Raw genomic sequence first — 26002 nt, 5'->3', positions numbered from 1 at the left:
GATATTAACCCTTGTTTACTGTCATTCTGCCAATCCACAGTAGCAGCACATATGGAAATAGAAATTACTTTTTACTAGTGGAAAGTTAGAACCCCTATTGGACTTTGTCTGTCTATGTCCCTGTTGCAGATTTTCCATCACTTCCTGGCTAGAGAAACTGGTCATTGTGACAGAAAGTAAGGGGATTTACACTTTACTGAATGCAAAAATTTGGTATCTGTTATTACAGAGAAAAAAAAAACAAACATAAGCAGTGCCATTAAAACTAGAATAAATGCCAAATATACATACTGATTTACATAGAACCTGTTATCGAAATCACTCAAAATAAAACCTTATAATGCTATATTTAGACCAACTGTAACATACTGATCTGAAACTTTGGTTTTTAGCACATATAAATGAGAAGATGCCTCAAGTATGAGAACAGAAGGTGTTAAGAAAAATGTATGAAGTAGTTTGTGAGAATTGACTATGGAGACAAAGAATGAATGAGAACGTAGAAGACTTTATTGGAGAAGCAGACATACGTTAAAACTAATAGATTAAGATGGATGGGGCATTGTACAGAGAGTGGGGAGTGAGAGATGTGAGGAGAGATGTGATCAGAAAGGTATAAAGGAAAACCACAATCCAGAAGAGGTATTTGTAGGCTAAGAAAAATATATACTGTACACTGTATAGATGGCATGTATTATTATTATATAGGATTTATATAGTGCGCAGTGTTTTACGATTTAAAGGAAGACAGTACAGTTACAATAGAATTCAAGACAAAAGAGTGAAGCTGGCTGTGGATGGGTAGAATTGTGAATGAAAATTCTTAGGAAAATAATGTTCTAAGAAAATTCATTTGTTTTTCTAATCATTAGTGGGGTCAAATTAATGTTCATTTTCAACCGCAGTGACAAGAAAATTTGAAGGAGCAGGATGGAAAATTGTTCTCTAATTAACAAATTTCTACCATTGTGTGTGTAATTGTATTTTCGTTCAGTATAGTCCATTTATTCCAAAATCAAAAATTTTGTTTTTTTGTCAAATGACATCCTAATGTTCTGCGAATTTTCGTACAAATGTTTCTAATAACCTTTCCTAAGAATTCTCAGTTGAAATTTTATCCATCTATGGAAAGATTCAGGAGGTCCCCTCTAATGGGAGCTTACAATCTAAAACGGAGGGACAAGGTAATAACTTTGAGGAGATGCATTAATAGAGAAAGTTCACTTAAAGCGGAGGTTCGCCCACCACTGCACAAATTAGAAGCCAGCAGCTACACATACTGCAGCTGCTGGCTTTTAATAATAGGACACTTACCTGTCCTGGAGTCCACCGATGTCTGCACCGCAGCTGGTGTTTCCATCAGCTGTCAGGTGCATGCCGCCTCCATTGCAGGTAAGGGAACCCAGCAGTGTAGCCTTACGGCGTTACGCCGGGAACCCTACTGCACATGCGCGAGGCTCTGCTCCTTTCTCCTACTGGCCCGGCAACAGGGGAGGAGGAGGGAGCGGAGCGGTCAGCCGAGTGGTGACATCAATATCCGCGGCTGTGGCTCCCGGAAGTGGGAACAGGATACCTGTCAAAGACAGGTATCCTGTCCCCCCTCCCCCCCCCAAAAGGTGCCAATTGTGGCACCGGAGGGGGAGGAAACAAATGAACGGAAGTTCCACTTTTGGGTGTAATTCCGCTTTAACCACTTGCTGACCAGCCACCGCAGTTATACTGCGGCAGGTCAGCTCTGCTGCGTGAACCGCCATACATGTACGGCGGTCCGTGCATGTGAAACTGTGGGCGGGAGCGCGCCAACGGGTTCCACAGACTCGATGTCCACCGGTGACCCACGATTGTGGAACACAGAGGCAGAAAGGGGATCTGCCTATATAAACAAGGCGGATCCCCGTTCTGACAGGCCCAGATAGCAAGGATAACTTGCCACAAATTTGTGGCAGTGTTGAATTGTAACTCTTGTTAACTTGCTGCACATTTTCACTGACAAGTTGTACACTTGCAGAGCACTTGAAGCACAAGTTCTAGTTGACACTTTTCCAGTTTGTAGCAAATTTGCGTGGCAAGTCTCTAGCAAGAGCAAAGTTGCAGTGGGGAGTCAAAAGAAGAACTCTGCAAGTCTATGTCATGAAAATTAAGTCACAGTGACCCCTGTGGTGGGAAGACTATTGCACAACATAACTGTATCAGAACTTGCAGCAGACTTGCAGAATGTTTGCTGCAATTGTGTAACAAACTTGCAAAGCCGGGCAAGTCTAGCAATAGCTTAGCAAGTTTTTTTCAAACTTGCAGCACAATTGCATACTATCTGGGGGGGACATCTCAGAGATCTGCTGTTCCCAGTGATCGGGAACAGCAATCTCTGTCATGTCCTTGGCAGCCCATCCCCCCTACAGTTGAAAAACACTCAGGGAACACAGTTAACCCCTTGATTGCCCCCTAGTGTTAACCCATTCCCTGCTAGTGTCATTTATACATTGATCAGTGCATTTTTATAGCACTGATCAATGTAATAATGTCACTGGTCCCCAAAAAGTGTCACATAGGGTCAGATTTGTCCGCCGCAATGTCGCAGTCCCACTAAAAATCGCAGATTGCCGCCATTACTAGTAAAAACATTTTAAAAAAGTCCATAAATCTATCCCCTATTTTGTAGACACTATAACTTTTACGCAAACCAATCAATATACGCTTATTGCAATTTTTTTTTGACCAAAAATATGTAGAAGAATACATATTGGTCTAAACTGATGAATAAATTTGCTTTTTATATACATATATATATTTTGGGATATGTATTATAGCAAAAAGTAAAAAATATTGTTTTTTTTTCAAAATTGTCGCTCTTTTTTTGTTTATAGCGCAAAAAATAAAAACTGCAGTTGTTGTTAAGGAAGATTTGAAACATCTGGAAGTCCAAGGCTAAGGAAGACAGGCAAGAAATAGAGAAGAATGGGCACATAGCTTACAGGAGAATAATGGCGCGTACACACGGTCGGAATTTCCGACAGAAAAAGTCCGATGGGAGCTTTTTGGTCGGATAATCCGACCATGTGTATGCCCCATCAGACTTTTTCTGTCGGCATTTCCCACAGACTTAGATAGCGAACATGCTCTAAATTTTTCTGTCGGAAATGCCGATGGAGCTTGTCCTGTTGGCCAGTCTGACTTTGTGTACGCGGCATAAGAGGTGTCATGGAGTGGCCAGTCCTATTCCTTTCAAGGCAGTTGCCTTTAAAATGTGTAAATTGCTTATGCTCCTACTTAAATCATTAACACTAAAATACTCATGAGAGGAATGACTAGAGAATGATGTGCTTAATCACATGAACCCCTGGGTCCAGGGCATCCCCTTTTTTAATTTACATTTACAAATGTGATCTTAATTTGTTTTAAGTGGCGTTTTCCCATTAATGAGACACATTAAAGTATCCATAATAATTAGTTTAGCACATGGCATGATGACTGTTTATCAAAGGCTTATTTTGGGGATGTGCTTCGTGTTTTTGTGAGTTTTATATATTTAAGGTAAAACCAGAGATAATGTAAGGTAGAATAAGGCAAAATGGGGCAGTAAGTAAGAGAGCAGCTTATTGCAATAAGCATAGAGGAGCTGCCCCATTTGCATTGCCTTTTCTTGCATGCCTCATCCAAATCCGATACCTTGGGGTTGACGTACTAACACTGGAGAGTACAAAATCTGGTGCAGCTGTGCATGGTAGCCAATCAGCTTCTAACTTTAGCTTGTTTAAGCACTTCAATACCGGGCACTTTCACCCCCTTCCTTCCCAGACCAATTTTCAGCTTTCAGCGCTGTCACACTTTGAATGACAATTGCGCGTTCATGTAACGCTGTACCCAAATTAAATTTTTATCATTTTTTGCTTTTTTTTGGTGGTATTTAATCACTGCTGGGGTTTTTATTTTTTACGCTACAAATAAAAAAGACTGAAAATTTTCCAAAAAAATGCATTTTTCTTAGTTTCTGTTATGCAAATAAGTAATTTCTCTTAATACATTTTGACCAAAAATGATGCTGCTACATTTCTTTGGTAAAAAACCCCAAATCCGTGTTTATTTGGTGTTGGCAGTGATGGGGGACAGACGGATTTTTTTATTGGGACACTGAAATGTGTATAGGGACAGGAGTATATCAGTGGTGCTTGGTGTACTTTGTGGGGTGATCTTTAACAGCTCTCTGTGTAAAATCATCCTCACACAGAGAGCTGTCACAGATCTGCAGATTCCCCCTCTTCCCCCCCCCCCCACACTGAGCTCGGCGGGGAGACCTGTCACAGAGACACGCCTCTCTGTTTACATTGTGACGGCTGTGATTGGACACAGCCGTCAGGTGATCGGGAGGGCCAATCACAGTGCCCATATCCCGATCTCTGCTCAGCTGGATCCTGTGATCAGAATTAACATAGGATCGAGCCACAGCGTGCCTCGTGGCCACGCTGCAAGCACTCATGCTGAGGGACGTTCCTCAACGTCCACTCAGAACGAGGAAAGGACCACCCGGCCATTCATGTGCAGTGGCCGGGTGGGAAGTAGTTAATTAAGCTTTGACAAAAAAAAAAAGAAACTAGAAGCTGATTGATTTCTATGCAGCGCTGCACCAGATTTTGTACTCTCCAGTTTTTGTAAATCAACCTCCAAATGTCTACAAGTACATGCTGTAAAGTGACACATTTGTAAAGTGACAGCTAAGTACACAGCTTTGACCAATTGCATGGAGGTTGTAACTTAGTCCCCTGTACATTCAGTTGGCCCTAGGGCCTAGGCTAATGCCAAAGTTGTTTTGTCGATGGTACTGTTCTTGTATCTACAAATAGCTTTTGATTGCAGATAATTAGAAGGGTAAAAACTAGACAAAACATTAGAAATCTGTTTTGTGTAAAAACATTCTCATTACTGTACATATGGTTTTCTTTACATATAGTGTGTGATGAAAGTATGTTGCAGTATAAGTTACTAACTTCTATTTTAGAATGACATGTCTCTTTAGTGAGATTAAAGTCATGGACTAATAACAATTTTACTGTTGTGTACCATCATATGACATTGCACTTTTTCTCTGTTTTTACAGGTAATGTTACATATCAGCCCTGGTTCACAACAATACAGCTTGGAAATTGTGCTACTTCAGCGCGATTTTAAAGCCGCAGATCAATGCAATTTGGACCTCTGATTTCATTGTGGCTTGCAACATAGCTTAACAGAAGTCTATGCAAGTCGCAATGAAATCCTAAAAAAAGTAGTGCAGGAACCTTTTTCAAAGTCGTTGCAACTTGAGTCGCAACAATTTGAACGGTTCCATTGCCGGCAATGGCGTGAAACCTGTCATTCGATTTTGAACTGTCAAATTGCATGACAAATCGCACCGGTGTGAGCCAGGGCTCCAAGTCATCCAAGCAGCCACACAAAGCTTTGCTATTATATTTAATTTTGGAAAGTGAGCTCAGCATTTATCGGTCAGGGCTTTCATCATTCTCTTGTTTTACTAACGTTGCAATTTTCTGCATATTTCAACTTTGTGTGCAGAAATAAGCAATTTTTGTTACGTTACCTAATTTAGTTTAAACTGAAACTATGCTGTTTCCTTAGCTGATCCTTGTGATGTGTAAGGTCATGGCCAAATTTTCTGCCAGCTTCTTCTTTCTTACAAATTCTTAACTTTATGAAGTAAATAGTGTTTGCAAAATCTGTGTTGTTAGTTATCTAAATATACAATTTTTCAATATATCCGCTTGGTACAGTATAAATTTCCTTGTATTTTGAAGAAAAAAATCACTTTTGTTGTTCTATAAAATCAGCAATGTTCAGATTATTATTATTGTACAGTGCAGTGCTTTACAATATAATGGGAGACAGTACAATGACAACACAGTTCAATACAGAAGGAATGGGGGGGGGGTGGTACAAAAGGCGATAACTGCAGGGGATGATCTGATGGAGGTGACTCGACTACTGTACAGTTTTGTCGGTCAAGGTGGGGTAGGCTTCCCTGAATAAACAAATCTTCAAGGACTGCCTAAAGGTGGACAGGGTAGGAGCTGACCGGACATACTGGGATTGGGAGTTCCAGAGGATGGAAGAGGTTCTAGAAAAGTCCTGGAGGAGGTAACTAGGGAGCTTGGGAGGAGTGGAGAGGGCAATTTGGGCGATACCTGCAGATGAGGTTGGTGATGTAGCTGGGTGCAGTGCTGTGGATGGCTTTGTACATTGTGGTTAGTATTTTGTCCGTTGGGCTAGTGGAAGCCAGTGAGAGATTGGCAGAGAGATTGGCAGTCACATTTCAGTTAGTAAGGCATATAAGTCTAGCAGCAGTATTCATAATTGACTGAGGGGGGTAGCCTGTGTAAAGGTAAGCCATTGAGGAGGGAGTTGCAGTAGTGACGGCAGGATATATAATAAGGAGATATTAAGTTGTTTGTAGTGTCATTAGTCAGGAAGGGGTGAATTCTATAAGATTTAGCCAGTGATTGGATGTGGGGCCCGGAGGAGAGGTCAGAGTTTAGGATTACACCTAGCACCCTGGCATGTTTGGAGGGACCAATGGTTGTGCTGTTGATCTCAAAGGTAAAGTCATGGGGGGGGGGGTGAAATCAGTGAGGAGGAAATATTACAAGCTTGGTTTTAGAAAGATTGAGTTTGCGGAAGTGGTGTGACATCCATACTGATATGTTGCTCAGTAAATTTGTGATACATGAGGAGACCGAGGGGGTGAGCTGGGGAATAGGGAGATAGATCTAGGTGTTGTCAGTGTAGAAGTGGTTTAGGAAGCCATGGGAGATTATCAACTGATCCAGGAAGAGGTGTAGAGAGAGAATATGATGGACCTAAGGACGTAACCTACAACAGAACAGAAGAGGAAGAGGAGTGGAGGAGGTGGTGCTGTATATGACTCTGAAAGTGCTCTAAGATAGGTAAGAGGAGGACCAGGAAAGAGCAGAGTCGGGGAAGCTAAGGGAATGGAGTTTATTGAGAAGGAGTGTGTGGTCAACTGTATTGAAGGCAGTGGAAAGGTCTAAGAGTATGAGAATAGTCATTGGTTTTAGCATTTAGTAGGTCATTAGTGAGTTTTAGACAGTCAGTTTTGGTGGAATGTTGATGGCGGAAGCCAGACTGTAGAGGATGGAGTAAGTTGTCAGTGAGGTAGCAACCGATGCGGTTGTGGACAAGACGTTCAAGAAGCTTGGAGGCAAATGGGGAGCAGAGAGATGGCTCATAAGGTATTCAAACAGGTGGGGTCCACTGAGGGTTTTTTTACGTATGGGGGTAACCAGTCATGTTTGAGTGGGGAGGGAAAGGTGCCAGTGGCGAGGGAGAGGTCGAAGATGTGGGTTAGAGAGTTTAGGATAGAGCAGGAAGGGGGGTCGCAGAAATTGTAAGGGGACAGGGTCCAGGGGACAGGTGGTAAGGTGGGCTTTAGAAAGGAGTTTGGCAACTTCTTCAGTGGTAACAGGGTGAAAAGAGTAAAGTATCGAGTGTTGTGTTGGACCTGGTATGTTAGTTGGAGGAGAAAGCTGGACACTGGATGAGATGACTCTGTAGCTCTTTGGGGTTGATTTACTAAAACTTGAGAGTGCAAAATCTGGTGCAGCTGTTTATGGTAGCCAATCGGATTCTAACTTCAGCTTGTTCAATTAAGCTTTAACAAAAAACTGGAAGCTGATATATATATATATATATATATATATATATATATATATATATATATATAAATGTATGTTTTTTTTTTTATTCATTCTATGCTTTAAGCTTCTCTATTCACTACTTAATACCCAGAAAACACTTTCAGTCCTGTCATCTCTCCCATCATGCTTCCAGACACCTTGCTTCATGTCCCTGAGGGCCAAGTAGAAAAAGCTGTGATCACAACATTTTAATCCTCACTTCAGCTGTTATAATCCTTTTATTGGGGACCATTAACCACAAGACCTTCATTAGCAGGGTCATTCTACTGTCTTCTGAAATTCCCAGCTGCGTATGTTAAGAATAAAATTGGAGGGACACACACAATTTGAAATGTTGTTATAATGTATATGCATCTGTATATGTAAACCAGAAAACAACCTGTTATATCAGAATTTTTTTGTGTTCTCCGTAGGGATTGTGGTACGCGTTCCTTTAGTTTCCACTAACATATTTGTACTGTAAATATGAATACAATGTTCCCTAGGATATCAAGTTTCCAGAGAGAGTGTAACACTAGAAATGTGTTCAATGTTTTCTATAGAATATTAGCATTATTTCCATATGTGTTATAGCAAAATTTTATTAGGTTACCACACATTTGCCTGGCTTTCTCTTTGATATTTATTTAGTTTTTGTTGTAGGCTATACAAAAGATCTTCCGGTTTTAACAATTAAAACACATGCTCAAGACTTTGTCCTGATCTTGTACTTAAAAGTATATGATTTGAAAATTATATTTGCAAAAAAAAAAAAAAAAAAACAAGTATATGATTTGCAACACCTCAGGGGCCACAACGTGCTTCTGATACATTGAGAAGTAATGTACAATCAGGTTTTTATTTGTGTGAGAGCCGTAGTTCATAATTCCAAAGGGAATACATAGCACACACAACAGATTTGTTCCAGATTTTATTGTAAGAAGCTTTACTAATGGATGAATTTATCAAAGTAATGGAGTTTAACCCCTTTCGCTGGCTCCCTTCTCAATCATCTTGGTCTATACAATAATGTGGGGTTCTGTGGATGTATTAATTGAGTTGGCTCATAGCTTGTGCAGATGGTTAGTAGAAAGTTGTTTAACATGCTTGTAGGTAGGGCCAAATCATTGTACCTGAGAATTGAGTAAACGCACATGGATACTTAATCTTTTGTAGAAACTGATCACAGACATAAGGCATTTTACAGCAATAGCACCACATATGTTGCAGGTCATTATTTATCCACAAGGCACTTTCCAATAGTAATGTATCAGGCACTTACATACATACAATGCAAGAGGGGCACTTCCCTAGCAGGGACTATGATATAGCTTGTTCACACTACAGTTCCCAAATGGTGTTGCAGATACCCGGCTTCCAGTGGGAGACTGTTTCAGGAAGCTCACAGGGGTGACACCCTGTAATAGTAAACCTATTCTTTCCCTCCATGACAGGCACCTCTCCGTAATGTTTCTTCTACTCACTGCCTATCCAGTGGGTGCTCTGTGCCTATCTTACTCCCACACTGCAGGCACACAGAATGACACAGAATTCAACTATTTATGGAATCCTCAGTCAAAATGGCTGCCCAAATCTCATGGGATTTCAGTATTTAATCGGGTTGCTATCCTCCCCAAGATGGCTGCCTGGATCCCATAACAGAAAACAATTAGTCTTCAATGTGCTCCTGCTACCCTAAAGAAATGGCACAGTGCCACCTTTAGGTTGGAGGACATACTGCAGCCTCCACCTGCCTGCATACTCACTCCTTGTACTACTAGACATTAAAAACAATGTTTAGTTTGACTTCCTGTCTGTACTTTTCAAACCCAAGTATTACTACTTAGTAATCACTATACAAAGCATTTTTGCAAAATCAAGTTGATTTTTTGCACCTTGACGCAAACCTGGCCATAGATGATGCAATTTTATTTCCTACAACCACAGGGGCAGGAAAGAAAATAGCTCTATTGACCCATCAACAAAGTAATTGTTGATGGGGTAATCCTTCCCGTGGAGCTATTATGTTCTCCCGGCAAAAAGGGGGAGAGGGGGGGCATGGGGAGCCGTCCCTGCTGGGAGAACAGAGTGATCATTGATAGCGGCTATAGCCACTGGCAATAATCGCATGTAGAAATCTGGCATGCTGGTTGTACCCAAGTTGATCCATCTGCCTGACCATAGATGGTTTGATTCTTGGCTGCTCCCTGCTGAACCGGCCAAGATTCTAATCATCTATGGCTGGCTTAAGTATGGCTTCTACTAGGATAGGAGGAAAATAGCAGGCTACAGGTTTTAAGGTGTAGCAGGATTAAAAAGTAAAATGTAGAAATCAATAGCTTCTGAATTGTAGTTAGACAAAAGAATTAACATATAATTTCAAGGATTTTATATACCACAGAACAATAATACTGAAGTTAAAGTTAGATTGTGTAAAGGGTCAGGAAGGACAACATTACAAAGGCCGCTTCACACAATGAAAAGGTCATACTTATCCCTCAAGTCTCCCTGTTGGCATTTCTTCATAAATTGATGTTTCTCTGGAATAATATGTATGCATTACAGCTCATTCAAGAGTACACTTCATGCTTATATGAACTGTTTTCTGCTCCAGTACATGCCAGCGTAACACAAACAAGGCTTAATTGGTTGTACCCATAGAGATCACTGATGCCTGCTGCCTTTCTGGTACATTGTGCATTACAAAACACTCCTGTCACTGGACCACATAATAATATACTGATGTGCTATAAATGCTAGAGCTCAGGGGAGGGAATGGATACAGAAAGATCTCAAGCCCTATACATCTGACCCCTGTATCCTTGGATTCCAGTTTACAGGTGCTGGTTTTATAAATGTACCTGGTAAGAGTTGTGTGTGTGCTGTTCTCCATAATGTTTGAATGACATTATAATGAGACTTTTAATATATTGTGCTTAACAGGTGTTCTCCCATCAATGACGTGTATAACTAGAAGAAAGCAAAGACTTCATTTTGTCACATTATGAAATATTACTTAGAACCTGCTGTAGCAGTCTGCAGTTTCCTAGGTAAGATCACTCTGATGAACATTTGTTTGAAGTAAGCATTTGTCTGTCTAACAAAACTTTTTTTTTTTTATTTCATATAAAGTGGTGTAGCAATACCCCCGAAAGGGCTGCTGAAAGTTGTGGTCCACCCGTCACCCTGCCCAGCCTGGCATTCACTTCCCAATCACCTTGAGTCAATGAACAGTCTATATGTTTGTTTTTGTATTTTATTGAGGGATTTGAACTTGGGATAGGGATGGGAATATATGGCATATTTGGGATGCCCAGAAGAATCATAGAACAGTCAATTTGGGACAGAACTATGTACCTACTTTTCCTCAAACTCTTCCTGCACAACACTTGACTCCAGGCACAGCTAGCACATGGTTTGGCCCAACACTGACTCAGTCAGGCCCTAGAAGTTGACATTTGCAGGCAGGGACCGCGGGTCCCTCTTTGTGTAGCAAAAATAGAAAGTCTTAGTGCTAGCTGTCCTATGGGGGGCTACTATTCCCAGCAATCTCTCTTCAGGCCCTTCCAGCCCACCTGGCTGCAGCTGCCCAACTCCACTGCCCTTGCAATCCTCACTGGCTCCACACCCAGCTCTGACTGTTGCCTCTCAGTCCTCTCTGGCATGCCTCTCCAGTACTCCCGATAGCACATGTCACTCACCAGCCCTCCTGAAGACTTTCCTGGCAGCATTAGCTCCTGCTGTCCTCTTTGATTCCTCTCTCTGCCTCCTTACCAGATCCGACAACCTAGCACTTTATCCTCAGTGGTGTAGTGGGTAGCACTCTCGCCTAGCAGTAAGAAGGGTCGCTGGTTCGAATCCCAACCTTGACACTACCTGCCTGGAGTTTGCATGTTCTCCCTGTGCCTGCGTGGGTTTACTCCGGGTACTCTGGTTTCCTCCCACACTCCAAAGACATGCTGGTAGGTTAATTATGGTAGCTTCTGTCCAAAAAAAAAATTGGCCCTAATATATGAATGTGAGTTGGGGACCTTAGATTGTGGGCTCCTTGAGGGTAGGGACCGATGTGAGTTTGCGATGTATGTGTGGAGCGCTGTGTAAAAATTGACAGCTCTAAATGGGTACCGTAAATAAATAATAATATAATAGATGAGCATCTTAATGAGACACAATGTACAGGGATAGGGACAATTGTACACATGCACCCACACTCACTCAGGTGGAACTGGATGGACTGGTGTCTTTATTAAACCTTACTAACTATGTAACTATGTAACTATGTAACCCGACAACTCCTCCCCAGCTGGTCTGACACTAGGTATTTAAAGTGGAGTTCCACCCAAAAGTGGAACTTCCGCTCATCTTATTCCCCCCCCCAGTGCCACATTTGGCACCTTTTGGGGGGGAGGGGGGTGCAGATACCTGTCTACTACAGGTATTTGCACCCACTTCCTGGAATAGACTCCCGTGGGAGTCACGCCCCTTCCCGCACCCCCCTGCTGTCTCCTGGGAAACACACAGGTCCCAGGAGATAGCGGGGACCACTTAGGACGCGCAGCGCGACTCGCACATGTGCAGTAGGGAACCGGGAAGTGAAGCCGCAACGCTTCACTTCCTGATTCCCTCACAGAGAATGGAGGCAGCAGCAGCCGAGAGCCGATCGGTTGATCGGCTTCGGCTGCCGACATCGCTGGACTCCAGGACAGGTAAGTGTCCATTTATTAAAAGTCAGCAGCTGCAGTATTTGTAGCTGCTGGCTTTTTAATATCTTTTTTTTTAGGTGGACGCCCTCTTTAAGAAGGCCTGCCCCCTGCCAATCCAAGTTGGGGATTGCTCAGGGCTCCTTGGAACACCCTAGGCAGTTCCACTTCTCTTCCCCTCCTCTCTTCTAGAATATTCTAGAAGCCAGATGGCAGAGGGAGGTAACCGAGAAGTGATGCTATCTGTGAGTCACCAGCCTACTCGGAGCCACTCCCAAACCTACACAGATCAAAACAAATAGGCCTAGCTTCCAGCTTGTCCTGCCTAAATTTACCTGCTCTCACAAAAATCCTAACTCTAGCATCTACCTAAGTAGAGGGTGCTACAGTGGGGAAGAACTAGAACCCATGTTGGATTTTTACTGTTGTCGAGGGGCTCATTAGAAAGATCTCCCCTCACTTCCTGTCTTGATGACAACAATTTCACCACAAAGGAAGTGATGGTAAATCTCCAACAGCAACATAAACGGAAACAAAAACATTTTTTACTACAATAGGGGAGGGTTAGAACCTCTGACAGATGGTTATTGCTATCTGTGACCCCGTTGAAATTTTTTCCTCACTACCTATCTGATTAAAGCATAGTATAGTAACAATAAGTAAGAGTAAATCTTTCTAATGGAACCCTAGAAACCAGTAAACATCCAAAAAGGGTTCTAAACTTTTCCCACTCTACCCAAAAAGTTTTGGCTGGGCGTACACATTAAAGAAGAAGTAAACCCATCAATTTAACCGTTTCAAAAAACAGTTATATTCAAGGCATACTGGTAATGATAAATGTCACAGTTGCTTGTGCCCTCAACTGAACTATCAAGCCATCAAATAGCTAATTGCTAACTGCTGATCAAACAAAGGCTAAAAGGGCAGCTTCCTTGGCTGTAAAGGTTAGGAGGGTTTTGTTTTGCTTTAAGATGGTTCAATTATGTTTATAATTGGTTGACAAAATATAATGGTAGACATTAATGGGCGATAGTACTTAAAATTCACAAGCTGGTTGCTTGCATACAAACAGCACTGCAGAGAACATCCCAGCCAACACTTGATTATGAGCATATACCATTATCGGTTCACAATCAGTGATAGGCTGAGCTCATTCACTGGATGAATGCCAGCTTGCTGAGATTTAATCATGATAAAACAGCTTTCTTCTTAGTGGAAAGATCTGCTTGAAGACAAGAAAAAGTCTTCAACATGAGGGAAGCAAATTATCAATTCCAGCTACTGGGGCCTGTTGTGATCCACTGCCTGTTACTTCAAATAGAACCTGATAAGGATCTTCACAAACCATATGAAACTGTATAAGGAGAGATGTCCCCTGGAATTTATGGGCTCTTATTCTAGAGATATTGGTCTCCAGTTTGTACTTGCGGAAATAAATTGCATGCTTCAGTTTTAGTGTAGTAGTCCAAAATATTTTGTGCATTTATTTAATTTGTTCCATCAACTCTAATGCATTGCTACAACAAAGGATAAAAGGGCATCCTGTAATATTGAATAGATTAGTGTGAATTTAAGTGAAGTTTCTATTACTAACTACTCATTTCCCAAACATCATATCCAGAATGTAATGGGCTTTATGACTAAGGACTTACTGTACACAGGCATCAGAATATAAGCATGCAAAATACATCTACAAGAACACAAGTTCTAGCGCATTCAGGATCACTTAAGGTCAAAAAGTGAAGATTTACTATCTTATTTTATAGGGAACATCTGGAAATTGTATTCATGACAACACAATACTATGAAAAATCGACCTTTTGTCTTGAATTCTCCTGAAAATGAATGGTATTTATGCAGTGTGAGATCATCTAAGGCAGGGGTCTCCAAACTTTCTAAGGAAAGGGACAGTTTACTGTCCTTCAGACTTCGGGGGGGGGGGGGGACTGTGCCCAATGGGAGTAAACAATGCCCAATCTTTGGTATTAGGGGGAGAAATAGTTGGTGTCACTGGGAGGAATAGTGCCCAATTGTTACTGTCAGTGGAAGGAATAGTGCCCCATTGTTGGTGTCAGTGGCAAAAAGTATGTTCTTTTGTTGGTGTCAGTGGCAGGAATAATGCCTTGAGGGCCGGATAGAGGCAAGGAAAGGTCCACATCTGGCCCCAGGGTCACAGTTTGGAGACCGCTGATCTAAGGCACTGGCACAAGCACTGCAAGGCTTCTCTTTGTTTCTCTGACTGCAAGGCCCACTAGATTTGAGGTTACATTTGGTGATGTCATTACCATGCTGCTCACTGTTGCTGGAGAGGAAGCTGTACCTGATGACCTGCAGTGCAGGAATTTTCCTTCTTTTGCTTTTTTGTTCTGTTAATCTATTCCTCCTCAACCTCTCTTGCTACTTCTTAACCATTAGTTCACCAGTCATCAGGTGTCAGTTCTGATATAAGCTAGCAAAGCTTACCTCCTCCTCCAAGCTGGCAACCTACACAATGAGGGTAACATGGGTATGTGGTTTGGAGTGCCTATTGGAAAACAGTCATCTCACTTGGAAGTTTGTTTGAATTGTTTATTAGAACGGGAATTTCAGATACAGATAACATGTTTTGGGGGAACAGGACTCCCACTTGTTTACGGCTTGAGCAATAATGTGTAATAGTACTGGTAAGTAAAGATATTTTTAGCCCTGATTAGGGCTGGGTGTCAGTGTGACCTAATATCAATAAGGTCATGCCACTTGATCTGGAGATCAAGTCGGCTGCCCTCACTGCAATCAAGTTCCACAGACACTTAGGCCTACTCCAGCCCTAATCAAGGCTGCAAAGCACTTTACTTCCTGATACCATTACACATTATTGCTCAAATTGAAGGAGGTGGGGGTTCATCCTTACCGTTCCAGCACTAACACAAATCTATCTGTACCTTCACAATGAGACACAGTGCAGACCAAATCAAATCAAGGAAAGGCTATAATGGTGAAAAGATCAGCTGCAAGGAGCCTACATGCAATATTGGCGACCCTGCCCTCTGGTTTCTGCCACAGCTTCCATCATTCATGTCCTATTTGAGAATAATCTGTGATACACATGATATGTCTTTACAGCATGTTTGTGATGTGCTTGAGTTTGGCCCATGGGATCTGCAGTTACTTATATAAAATGATTAATCACAAAATGCAATTGTGGTAGAAGTTCCTAAAGCCGGCCATAGACGTTTGAATCTCGACCAGTTCAGCAGGGGCTGGCCGAAATTCGAACCATGTATGGGCAGGCTGAATGTACAACCAGCCTGTTGGATTTTACATGTGATTATTGCTAATGGCTATTTTAGCCGCTAGCAGTAATCACTGTGTTCTCCTGGCGGGGGCGGCTCCCCCCCCACAGGGAGAACACAATAGCTTTGCAGGAGGCATTCCCCTATCAACACTGACTATGTTAATGGGGGAATCAAGCAATTTGCTTGATTTAAGGAAAGAAAAGCGGTTGCAGGAAAGAAAATTGCTCCATCTATGGCCAGCTTAACGTGGTTGTAAAGGCAGAACGTTTTTTATCTTAATGCATTCTATGCATTAAGATAAAAAACCTTCTGTTTGCAGAAGCCCCCCTCATACGTACCCGAGCCCGATCCTCCAGCGATGTGCACGGGTGCCTCGGCTATCTGGGACTCTCCCTCCTGATTGGCTGAGACACAGCAGCGGTGCCATCGGCTCCCCCTACTGTCAAAGTCAGTTAGCCAATCAAGAGGGAGGAGGCAGGGCAGAACCACAGCTCTGTGCCTGAATGGACACAGGGAGCTGCGGCTCAGCTCGGGTGGCCCCATAGCAAGTTGCTTGCTGTGGGGGCACTCGACAGGAGGAAGGGGCCAGGAGTGCAAGAGAGGGACCTGAGAAGAGGAGGATCCAGGCTGCTCTGTGCAAAACCGTTGCAAAGAGCAGGTAAGTATAACCTTTGTTATTTTTAAAGAAAAAAATAACGAGACTTTACAATCACTTTAAGACACTTTTCAGACAATCATAAGTCTACTCTATTCTTTAAGATCCTATTCATATTTCAGCAAGCAAACTCATAACCTTTTAAAAAATATCCAAATGTACTTGAAATGCAGATCTCAAACAATTCTGTACACAAGCCACAAAACTGTGTGAAAGACCACCCCTCTGTTGCTGTAACCAACCAGTGAGATTTACCAAACATTTTTTTAATACTTACAGGTGGAGCTATCTATTTTATAGGCAACACAGACAATTCCAGCATCAGGTACCTTGACACTTGATACTTAAATGAAGCTACAGCATTTCGACAGCCAATACTGGGTTTGGTAAAGTCTGTATGGTCATATTGATCGATTTATCACTGTGCTGGGCTCTATGTGTACTGCTGTTTCTGATGCTTATTCTGATTTCAGAATAAGCACTACAACATCTACCAGTCCCTACAATCCTAGACATTTTGTTTGGATTGATAACAAAGCAAAGATGACAAATATTTATATATAGATATATATCTATAGATATATATCTATATATATTTAAGCAATACTGTTTTGATTGGGTTTATTTTTTTGTCATTCATATACGAGTTTTGTTTATCTACTAAAAGCAGTAGATTTCAAGGTACTGTTCTAAGGCCCCTTTTACATGGGTGCTACCATTCCATTGCGTTGATGGATCCCCGTTCCATCCCATAGTTAGATCGGAGCAGAAATGAATGGCACATATGTGAAATCCGTGTTGGTTTTGAATCTTTTCCTTTTTTCCTCCATCTTCTGATGGAAAAACAGACTCATGTAATCCCTATTACCAGCCAGATGTAAACAGATGTGTGTCCGTTTATATCCACTTACATGTGTTCCTTTCCGTTTAGTTCTGCAAAAATCAGATCTGGGTGCAAATTGATTGCATTCTGTTTGATGAACCCAAATGGACCGGGTGTAAACTCAAGCACATGTTTACATCCATCTACCAGAATGTTAGTTCATATAGAATTGCAAGGTATGTAGATTTTATTTGGTACAGGGTTGGGTCCTCTGCATGAACTTGACAGGTTGCTGACACAGCTGTTTATATTTACCCGAAATTCTCATCCATCTGACCGATGTCGGCTGTTGCCTAACTGCACAAAGAACCTTTGGAACAAAAGTACATGGGCCAAAACCACAGCCCAATACACATTTCACAGCTGAAAATAACATCTGAAACTTCTAATGAGGTCAGAAGGAAAAACGTAACTCTCTGCAAAGTACAAGGAGACATACCTTTCCCCTGAATCAAACCAGACCAAACTAAAAGCATCTTGAGGATTTACAGTGTTCCGTAATGAAACAACAACATTCTGCCGTAACCCCTGACTGTCCTGCTAGTAGAAAAGTAGAAAATCATAGAAACCAAAGCTTTCTCGGCAGCGCTGGGGAAAACAGAATACCACAGGACTGGAGGAATTAAATCAACTCAAGATGGCAATTGAGCATTGTACAGTAACACTGCCCTTTTCTAACCTATGATTCCAGATTTAGCATTGTAACACTGCCCTTCCTATGTAAGGTTTTGAAAATCCTATGGATTAAATGGACTTTTTGTTCAGAGTTTTTCCCCTTATTTATGAAAAAGACCATGGTTTTCTTATTTGCAAGCATTTAATGGACCATAAATACAAGTAGTGGCATTTTTCTCATATCATCATCAGACTTCTATTCATTTAATATATACAAAAACAGTGTTGCGCTAAACATAAAATTGCTCATAAAGCATTGATAGAAAATAGTCCAACTGTAGAAAAACTCAAAAAAACACAAATCCGTGAAATTGCAGATGAATCCAGAAGACCCTCCACCTTGTGCATATACCGCCACCTCAAGCAATATAAACTCTTACCAGAGAGCCTGGATCCTTTATTACAGAGGGTCAAACTGGCTTGATGTAATAATCTTTGCAGGGGACATCAGCTGGAGATGTGTCCTCAGAACAAATTAAGAACTTTCACTGGATAATCAGACCAGGGTCCATTCACCCCATGACCAGATTTAACCATGCAAATGAAGGAGACGCCAGATAGTGTAAAATCCCAAAAGGCTCATTTAATAAAAGGTATTGCACTTACATTTGTTCACATAAAAACCAGCATTGTATACAACATAGGCAGCCGCCATAAAAACATCCAGATACTGTAAAAGGGAACGCGGGTGCAGGAAACAGCTCTTTCACCAGGACCAGTTTAGTCGCTAATGCCGCGTACATACGAGCGGAATGTCCGACAGAAAAAGTCTGACAGAAGCTTTTCATCGTATATTTCGATCGTGTGTATGCCTCATCTGACTTTTTTTTTAGAAAATTCTGACGGACCTAGAAATAGAACATATTCTAAATATTTCTGACGGAACCAATTCCTATCGGGAAAACCGCTCGTCTGTATGCTGTTCCGATGGACCAAAAACGACACATGCTCTGAAGCAAGTACGAGACGGAAGCTATTGGCTACTGGCTATTGAACTTCCTTTTTCTAGTCCCGTCGTACGTGTTTTATGTCACCGCGTTCTTGATGGTCGGACTTTGGTTTAACCGTGTGTGGGCAAGACCGCTTGAATGGAATTCCGTCGGAGTTCAGTCGGAGAAACCTTCAGATTTTATTCCGACGGCAAAACCAGTCGTGTGTACATAAGAGGACTTCTTCTGGCTGTTCTTTCTGAATTAAAGTTTTGTACATAATGATTTAGACATATAGCCCAAGAATTTCTTAAAGTGGTGTCTCACTAAGGTCCCTGTGGCCCTCTGAGGATGGTCTGGCTTCCATGCAGCACCTGACTTTCATGTATTAAGATAAAGCAGGGCTGTCAAAAACAGGTTGACCGAATATTCCGGTTCACGCATATTAAAGGAATTCCCTTGAAAGTAGATAGCCATGAAGATTTGAATGCCTTATCCAACCTACAGCAGAGGTGTACATTCCCGAATTCCTCCATGTAATTTTACGTCTCAGGAAAAAATAACAAGAGAAAATCTGCGCTTAGACAAGCTAAATGTTTGGAAGCTGCTAGCACAATTTGTTGGCCACAAACAAAGCATAAAGACTGTAAAAATGCAGCGATTTCCTCCTAAACAAGAATACACAATAAATGTGCTTTTTTTAGATCCAAAAAAAGACACTCAGGCTTTAGTGGAATGAATGAGAGTGAAAGTCCCAAATCTAAACCAAAACAAAAAAATGTTCCTTTTTCTTTAAGGTAAACACTTGGTCCTCAGCAGAGTGAAATGGGAATAGAGATCCTGAGTTTGAACCGCCACCACCACCAGGAACATTCACAGCCTCTTACCAGAAACAATAGACCGCCCCATCACAGAGGGTCAAACACACATTGGTGATCTAAAAAAATGACTCCAACCATGGTCCCCCCTCTCAGTTAGTTCTTCAGGTATATTCCTTCCTGTCTCCAAATAATCGTGCAGAGGAGTTTTCTGCACTCTATCCCCGATCATCCAAGTCACAGATCTCAATAAAGCAAATACAGCACCTTCATAGCGCATTATGTTTCTTATTCATTTATTAATACATAAAAAAAACACTCACTCACACCAGGCCAATTTTACATCTCAGCCATAAATATTATAGATATATGATGTTAAAAATACATTCGGGTTGATTTATGAAAGCTGAAGGAAAGAAATCAAGCTGCTTCCAATAATAACCAGGCTAGGCTCATCATCCATGCCCATATCTGCACTGGTAACGATAAGCAAAAATAGTTTTGTAATTAATGGGAATTTTTTTCTTTGCACAATTTTTCAGAGGTTGGCACTAATTAAAGTTAAAAGTTTTTTTTTAACTTAAGGCATTACCTGCTATGTATTTGTCGCCCCCCTTCCGCCCTTGCCCGTTGGCAGTAGTGCTGGCCTCTCCCTGCTCTCACAGGACAGATTAAAAGCAGTGGGAACCATTGGCTCCTCCAGTAAGGAGAGGGGGGGAAGTGGCCAAAACATCTTGCTATGGGGGAACACTCAGGAGATTAGGAGCAGATAGTGCCTGCGAGGGACCTCTAGAATAGAAGGTAGAGGGTCATTTTGTGAAATGACCCCTTGCACAGAGCAGATAAAGTATAAACCTCTTTTTTTTCTTTTTGGGTAAAAAAAGAGATTTTAATATCACATTAAATACTCAGTCACCATTGTACTTTTGTTGCAATTGTCCAACAAATTGCAACTGTTTGTGATGTTAAAATCTCCCTTTTTTTACCCAAAAGGAAAAAAAGAGGGTTATACTTATATTATATTTATAGATTGGTAGTAAAAAGGACTAGAAATTGGATCTAGAGGAACATTTCTCATTGCCTATAGAATTCTCAAATTGTTTCTTTAATAACTCCTTGACTCCTTTAATAACATAGATGAGAGAATACATTTTTGTGAAGAGGGGCAAGAGCAGCTGTTGACCGGTTTGGTATGTTTGTCCCTCGGGCCAGGTTATGTAGGACCCTGTGTAAAATGTTTGGTGCCATCCTCTCCCAGTAAAAAGAAATCTCACTATCTCTCCTTTACCATTAGCAGTGAAGTCTAGAAAAGTGGCCTTGTGCATTGAATGCCGGTCCTGACCTCTCATTTCTTGATTACATTTCTACACCTGTGACCAGCACGATGCAGTGTTGCCATGGAAATTTGCTACTACTAGAATCATTGAATCTTCATTGCCAGATTGGTGCCATGGTCCAGAAGAGAAGAAGTGGTTGCTCCTTTTGGATAGAACACCTCCCTAATCCAACTTTGTAACAGTAATTTTACCATATCACTGAAATCAGTACCTGAAAAACATAATGACTGCACACTGCCGACTTCTGATTTACTGTAACAAGATCTCAGGGGACATAAAGTGGTACTTACAAAATGAGTAGGATAAGGAGAGGCATGGAAGAGGTCGCTAAACTGAAAAGTGGAGATTATTATGTTCTATTATTTTAATTATTTTTTTTTTAACTAGAAATGGTTTTATTATTATGTTCTATTATTAATTTCAGATATTTTAATTGGTGAAGAAAATCCAGCAGTGATCCCCCCCCCTCCTTCATAGGATAGGGCCTTGTGTAACAGTCCCAGTTGCACATTGAAAAAGCCAGCACTGCCTGGGTTCCATTGATCCCCACTGAACTTTACATCAATTACACTGCAGAAATTACTTAGGAGCAGAACTGTAAAGGTGGCAGGATTTATGATGCTTTTTTCTATATCCCTGCTGTTACTTTTATTGGCTTATGTTGCAATATTTCTTTATATAGAACCAATACCTCTATTACATTAATGGTAATGGAGCATGTAATATGTATGTTTTAGAATATTATGACAGGTGCATTACAGGCCATTATAGCACATATGTTCCAAATGTATTGGTGGAGACTTTAATGTACTGAAGGCATTGAGACCTTCTCAGTGGAGTTTATGGTAGCTTTTGAAAAAAACAACATGTCTTTCCTAATTTGGATGTACCATATTGAAGATACTTAACTTAAAAGCTGGATGGGTCAGAGGAAGAAAGATTTCACTTGCATTTAATACATGATTAACTCCAAAGCATGTTTGCATTGTATTCCTACCTACTGCATTGTGTAACTTTAGCCCTGGTTCTCATTGATGCAATGCGAATTGGGTGTGAATTTAAAGCAGTATACGGTGGAAATTGCCATTCCAGTTTTTTATTCTCAACGTGAATTCTCCTTAGCATGTGCAGTTTCCGGCTATGTTCACACTGATGCGTACACAGACATCGCATTTTAATTTGCACCGCATTGTTGTGCAGATCACATGCGATGTCTGTGCGAAACAAATTCAGCCATACAAACTGTATGGCTGAAATCGCATCACATTCGCACACCAAAATGGTGCTGGACCCTTTTTTTGGTCCGCACTGGAACTGGATAACATGGGTGTTCACACCCATGCGATCCGATTCCTGTACCATTTGACAGTTTGCACTGCGATTTGCGAACCGATCTGGGGGTGTCATTAACCTTCTATTGACACCAGCAGGGGTTCGCAGAGGGCGGTATGAACTGCCTGTGAGTGTCATGCAATGTGGGAAACCGCACAGGAATCGCACTGATTCCTGCATCGCATATGTGTGAACCCAGCCGGAGCCTCGCTCCAAAGAATTCTGCGCAAGTCAGATGCTATCAGAAAAGCAAAGATTTACATGTCATGTAAAAAAAAGCAGTATTTCCAGTGAAAGCTGTTCATATATATGGGGTGTGAATTTGATTTGGTTCAAAAAAGGGTTCTGTGCGGTGCAGTACATATTTCAGCTCCATAACCTTCTATGAGACCGGATTGAAATCGCAGTCCAGGGTTCACATCACTGCAAATTATTATAATTTTTTTTCTAGATTTGATAGGAAAGAAAATCGCTGATGTGACCACTCCCCTTACAAATTCGCACAAAATTTGCATGGAGAGTACAAAGTTGGCAGTAAATAAATAAAATAAATACATAAATCATAAACATATAAATTATGCATAGTTACATTGTAATATATTGCATTTTATTACAGCGTGAACAAATACTTCAGAGCGCTACAAACACACTATTAATAGCTGTGGAGCAATGAGAAGAACCTGGGGTTTCATTTGACGTTGTCAGGGTTCAAGAAGCCCATAGCTGTCTGTCATCCCCTAGAACAGTGATTATCAGTAATTGGCTGCATTTTTACACCACACAGATACAGGGTGGCAGGCGTAGTAAATCATGACATCTTGACATCCTGTTTGATAAATAAAAGCCTTTGCGGCAAGTAGGCAAAGAAGACAAAGTTTAGGAGAACATCAACAATTATTTATTTTATTTATTTATTTATTTATTTCAGGTACTTATATAGCGCCGTCAATTTACGCAGCGCTTTACATATACATTGTACATTCACATCAGTCCCTACCCTCAAGGAGCTTACAATCTAAGGCAATTATGTTTCTGCATAAAGGTCTCATTCCTTAATGCAATTCGTTTCTTCTAAACTAATCAGACTTGAGCTGTTTTATTCCATTTTTATCCATTTTGCTTTCAGACCATAAACTTCATAAAAAAAAAAAAAGTAATGGCAGATTTAAAATTTTCATTAGAACCCTACCCATTAAACTGAGCTCAGAGGCTTCTCTCCACCAGCACATCTCATAAATATTGTGAATGATGTTTGAACCATCCCCCTCCGCTTGTTCTGACTGGCACATGTACGGAGATGTGGGTACACAACGAATCCCATCAATGTATAGAAACTGATCTGTTTCCTGGTGACAGGAGACCATGATCTGTTCTTTACACCTTTATCTCCCTTTCACGAGGTGAAGGAGGTAGCAATCATGTTTATTTGTTGGTCATTTTTAGGTTTATTTCCTTTAGAGATATACATAGGCTTTTGTTTTATTTTTTTATTTTTTTATTGTGTGTGAATGTAAAAGCCAATATCGTGTAGACCATGTGTCATATCTTTAGGTATCAGGCTTTGTTCCAATAGACATCTCAGACATTAGCTCCTCCGATGTGATTGTGACCTGGGGCTTCTGTCTGAATGCACTGTGTACTCAATGTCATGTTTTTCCAGAAGATATCAAATTGGGGTAAAGCAAACACGGTGACCCCAAAGCTTGTGTACTCAATGTCATGTTTTTCCAGGAGATATCAAAATGGGGAAAAGCAAACCGGTGACCCCACAGCTTGAATATTAGATGTTCTGCTTGTCTTGCTGCCACCATACAAATCACAGCAGACTGTAAAATGTCAGGGTGAACCCCCATTGTCCTCACGCATTGTGTTCCCTTTTTTTCCCCAGATTCTCTGGTCAGCTCAGTTTCATTGTCCTTCCTTCTGAACACTTTTATTCTCTCCATCTCTCCCTCCCTCCTTCCTTCTCCAGCCTCCCCTCCAGCACATCTGTTTCCAATATGTGCCGTTGCAGGCGCCTGTTCCAGGCAAACAATAGCCTTCTCTATTAACCTGAAAAATACTTGTGTGTGCCTAGACCAGCAGCAACAGCAGCAGCACCTCCTCAATCCGAGACACACAAATATCCTTTTCTCTCAACTTTAATTCCACACCACCATTTATGCATGATCTGCCTATTCCAGATGCAGCCATTGACCTTTACAAAAGCAACCATTTACATCTGTAGGGGAAAACCTCAAGACTCGTGGGTTTGAGTAACATTTTGACTGCTAAAGCCAGATTGAAAAATAGATATAGAAATACAGAATTAAATACACACAGTAATGAAATAATGTTCACAAAAGAAAAAAAAAAATCTGTAAGAGACAGGAAAGGATTTTCTTTCAAATCCAACAGGTAACTTGCTCTCAGCTTAGCAGCACAGAATCAGTCATTGTCTGTCACACCTTTAAACAGAACACTGACAGCCAGCAAATAAAGAAGAAAAAAAAAAGTAACTCACCCAGAAAGAAGGCGAGAAGCTTTTGCATCTTTGTTCATAAGTCCAGAGGAATTTGTGGGCTGGTGAGTTGGGGCAGAGTTGGAGGTGAAGTGCTGTGCATTGGCTCCTTACAGGAATGGCAGATAGCCCTGCATGGGGGGAAGCATCACAGACTGTGGAATGCAAGCAGCATAATCACCTCCATGTGTCAGCCCAGGAACCAAGTTTTCTCTGCCTTTTGTGCCAGTACTTGTCACTCTCCTGGTCCCTGTCTGGAAATAATAGTGCAGTGCAGGGGTCCCTGCCTTTTTTTGCTTTCTACAAGCCAAGAAAGTCCTGAACTGGCGAACGCAGGGGGAAAAAAAAAAAAATTGTAATAGCAGCGACTTATCCGTGTACAGAATGGAAGGAGTGCAAGAAATTATACTGAGCACTGAACATTCACCACATGGCAGCGTCCCAGACCTGCTCCTCCCAGCTATCTGCTGGGATTAGCCAAGGAGAGCTAGCTATGCTGAACTCCTGCAGAGTAGGAGGGATGGAGGTGCACTGTATGTCCAAGCCTCACACACTCTCTCAATCAACTGCCTTTCTCATGGAAGCACTTTGAATCTTAGCTACAAATATATGAGACTTAATAACATTTTCTTCTTCTCAGCGGAAAGCCTTGGAAGGGGGTTTAGAAATTTCCCTTATTTGTCATGCTGATCTTCTGTCTCCCCAGGCTGAGCAGAAACCATTTGTAATTGATTTTTATCCAGAACAGAAAAATCAGCCCCCCCCCCCACCCTTTCACTTTTGAAAATCATTTTTCCAGCGGGTGGGAGAAATTGTTAATGCTTTCTACATTAGCATCCTTGCAATTTGTGAAAGAAATTTCTTTGTCACTATATATTCAATTCACAACAAGGGATATCTTCTAAAAATGGAGCTATGGCAGAATTAGCATTTTGGAAAAATACTACAGGGCTGTGCCCAGATTTGCGCTCACCTAGAGGCATCCATCTATTTTGGACTTTGACTTTAAATTTCAGGCTTCAATTTGACTTGCAGAAAATCTACAGAAGATTGGCCACATTTAGCCTAAATAGCGCTAAGTTCAGTTACCAATGGCAACCAGTCAGAATTTACTCTGCCAATATCAAACCAGCTTTGTTTGCTATGGGTTTCTTATATTAAACATAACTGAAAATGTTAACTTTACTTGCTCTTTTCTGTCTTATTCATGGGAGCT

At 41.3% G+C, this 26002-nt stretch overlaps 1 protein-coding gene across 1 annotated transcript in view; it reads right to left on the bottom strand.

Moving 5' to 3' along the window:
• CLMP (CXADR like cell adhesion molecule) overlaps positions 1–25283 on the bottom strand; it is a 145582-nt gene extending 120299 nt beyond the window's left edge. Inside the window, exon 1 of the mRNA XM_073603518.1 lies at positions 24790–25283. Within this exon, the coding sequence (XP_073459619.1) occupies positions 24790–24817 (28 nt within the window). The 5' untranslated portion in view covers positions 24818–25283. The remainder of the gene's footprint in view (positions 1–24789) is intronic.
• Between the last annotated feature and the right edge of the window lie 719 nt (positions 25284–26002).

The sequence above is a fragment of the Aquarana catesbeiana genome, linkage group LG10 (genome assembly GCF_042186555.1).
Source record: "Aquarana catesbeiana isolate 2022-GZ linkage group LG10, ASM4218655v1, whole genome shotgun sequence".
In the NCBI taxonomy this organism is placed as follows: domain Eukaryota; kingdom Metazoa; phylum Chordata; class Amphibia; order Anura; family Ranidae; genus Aquarana; species Aquarana catesbeiana.
Note: the sequence above shows the minus strand (reverse complement) of the source record. Positions and strands in the feature narration are given on the sequence as shown.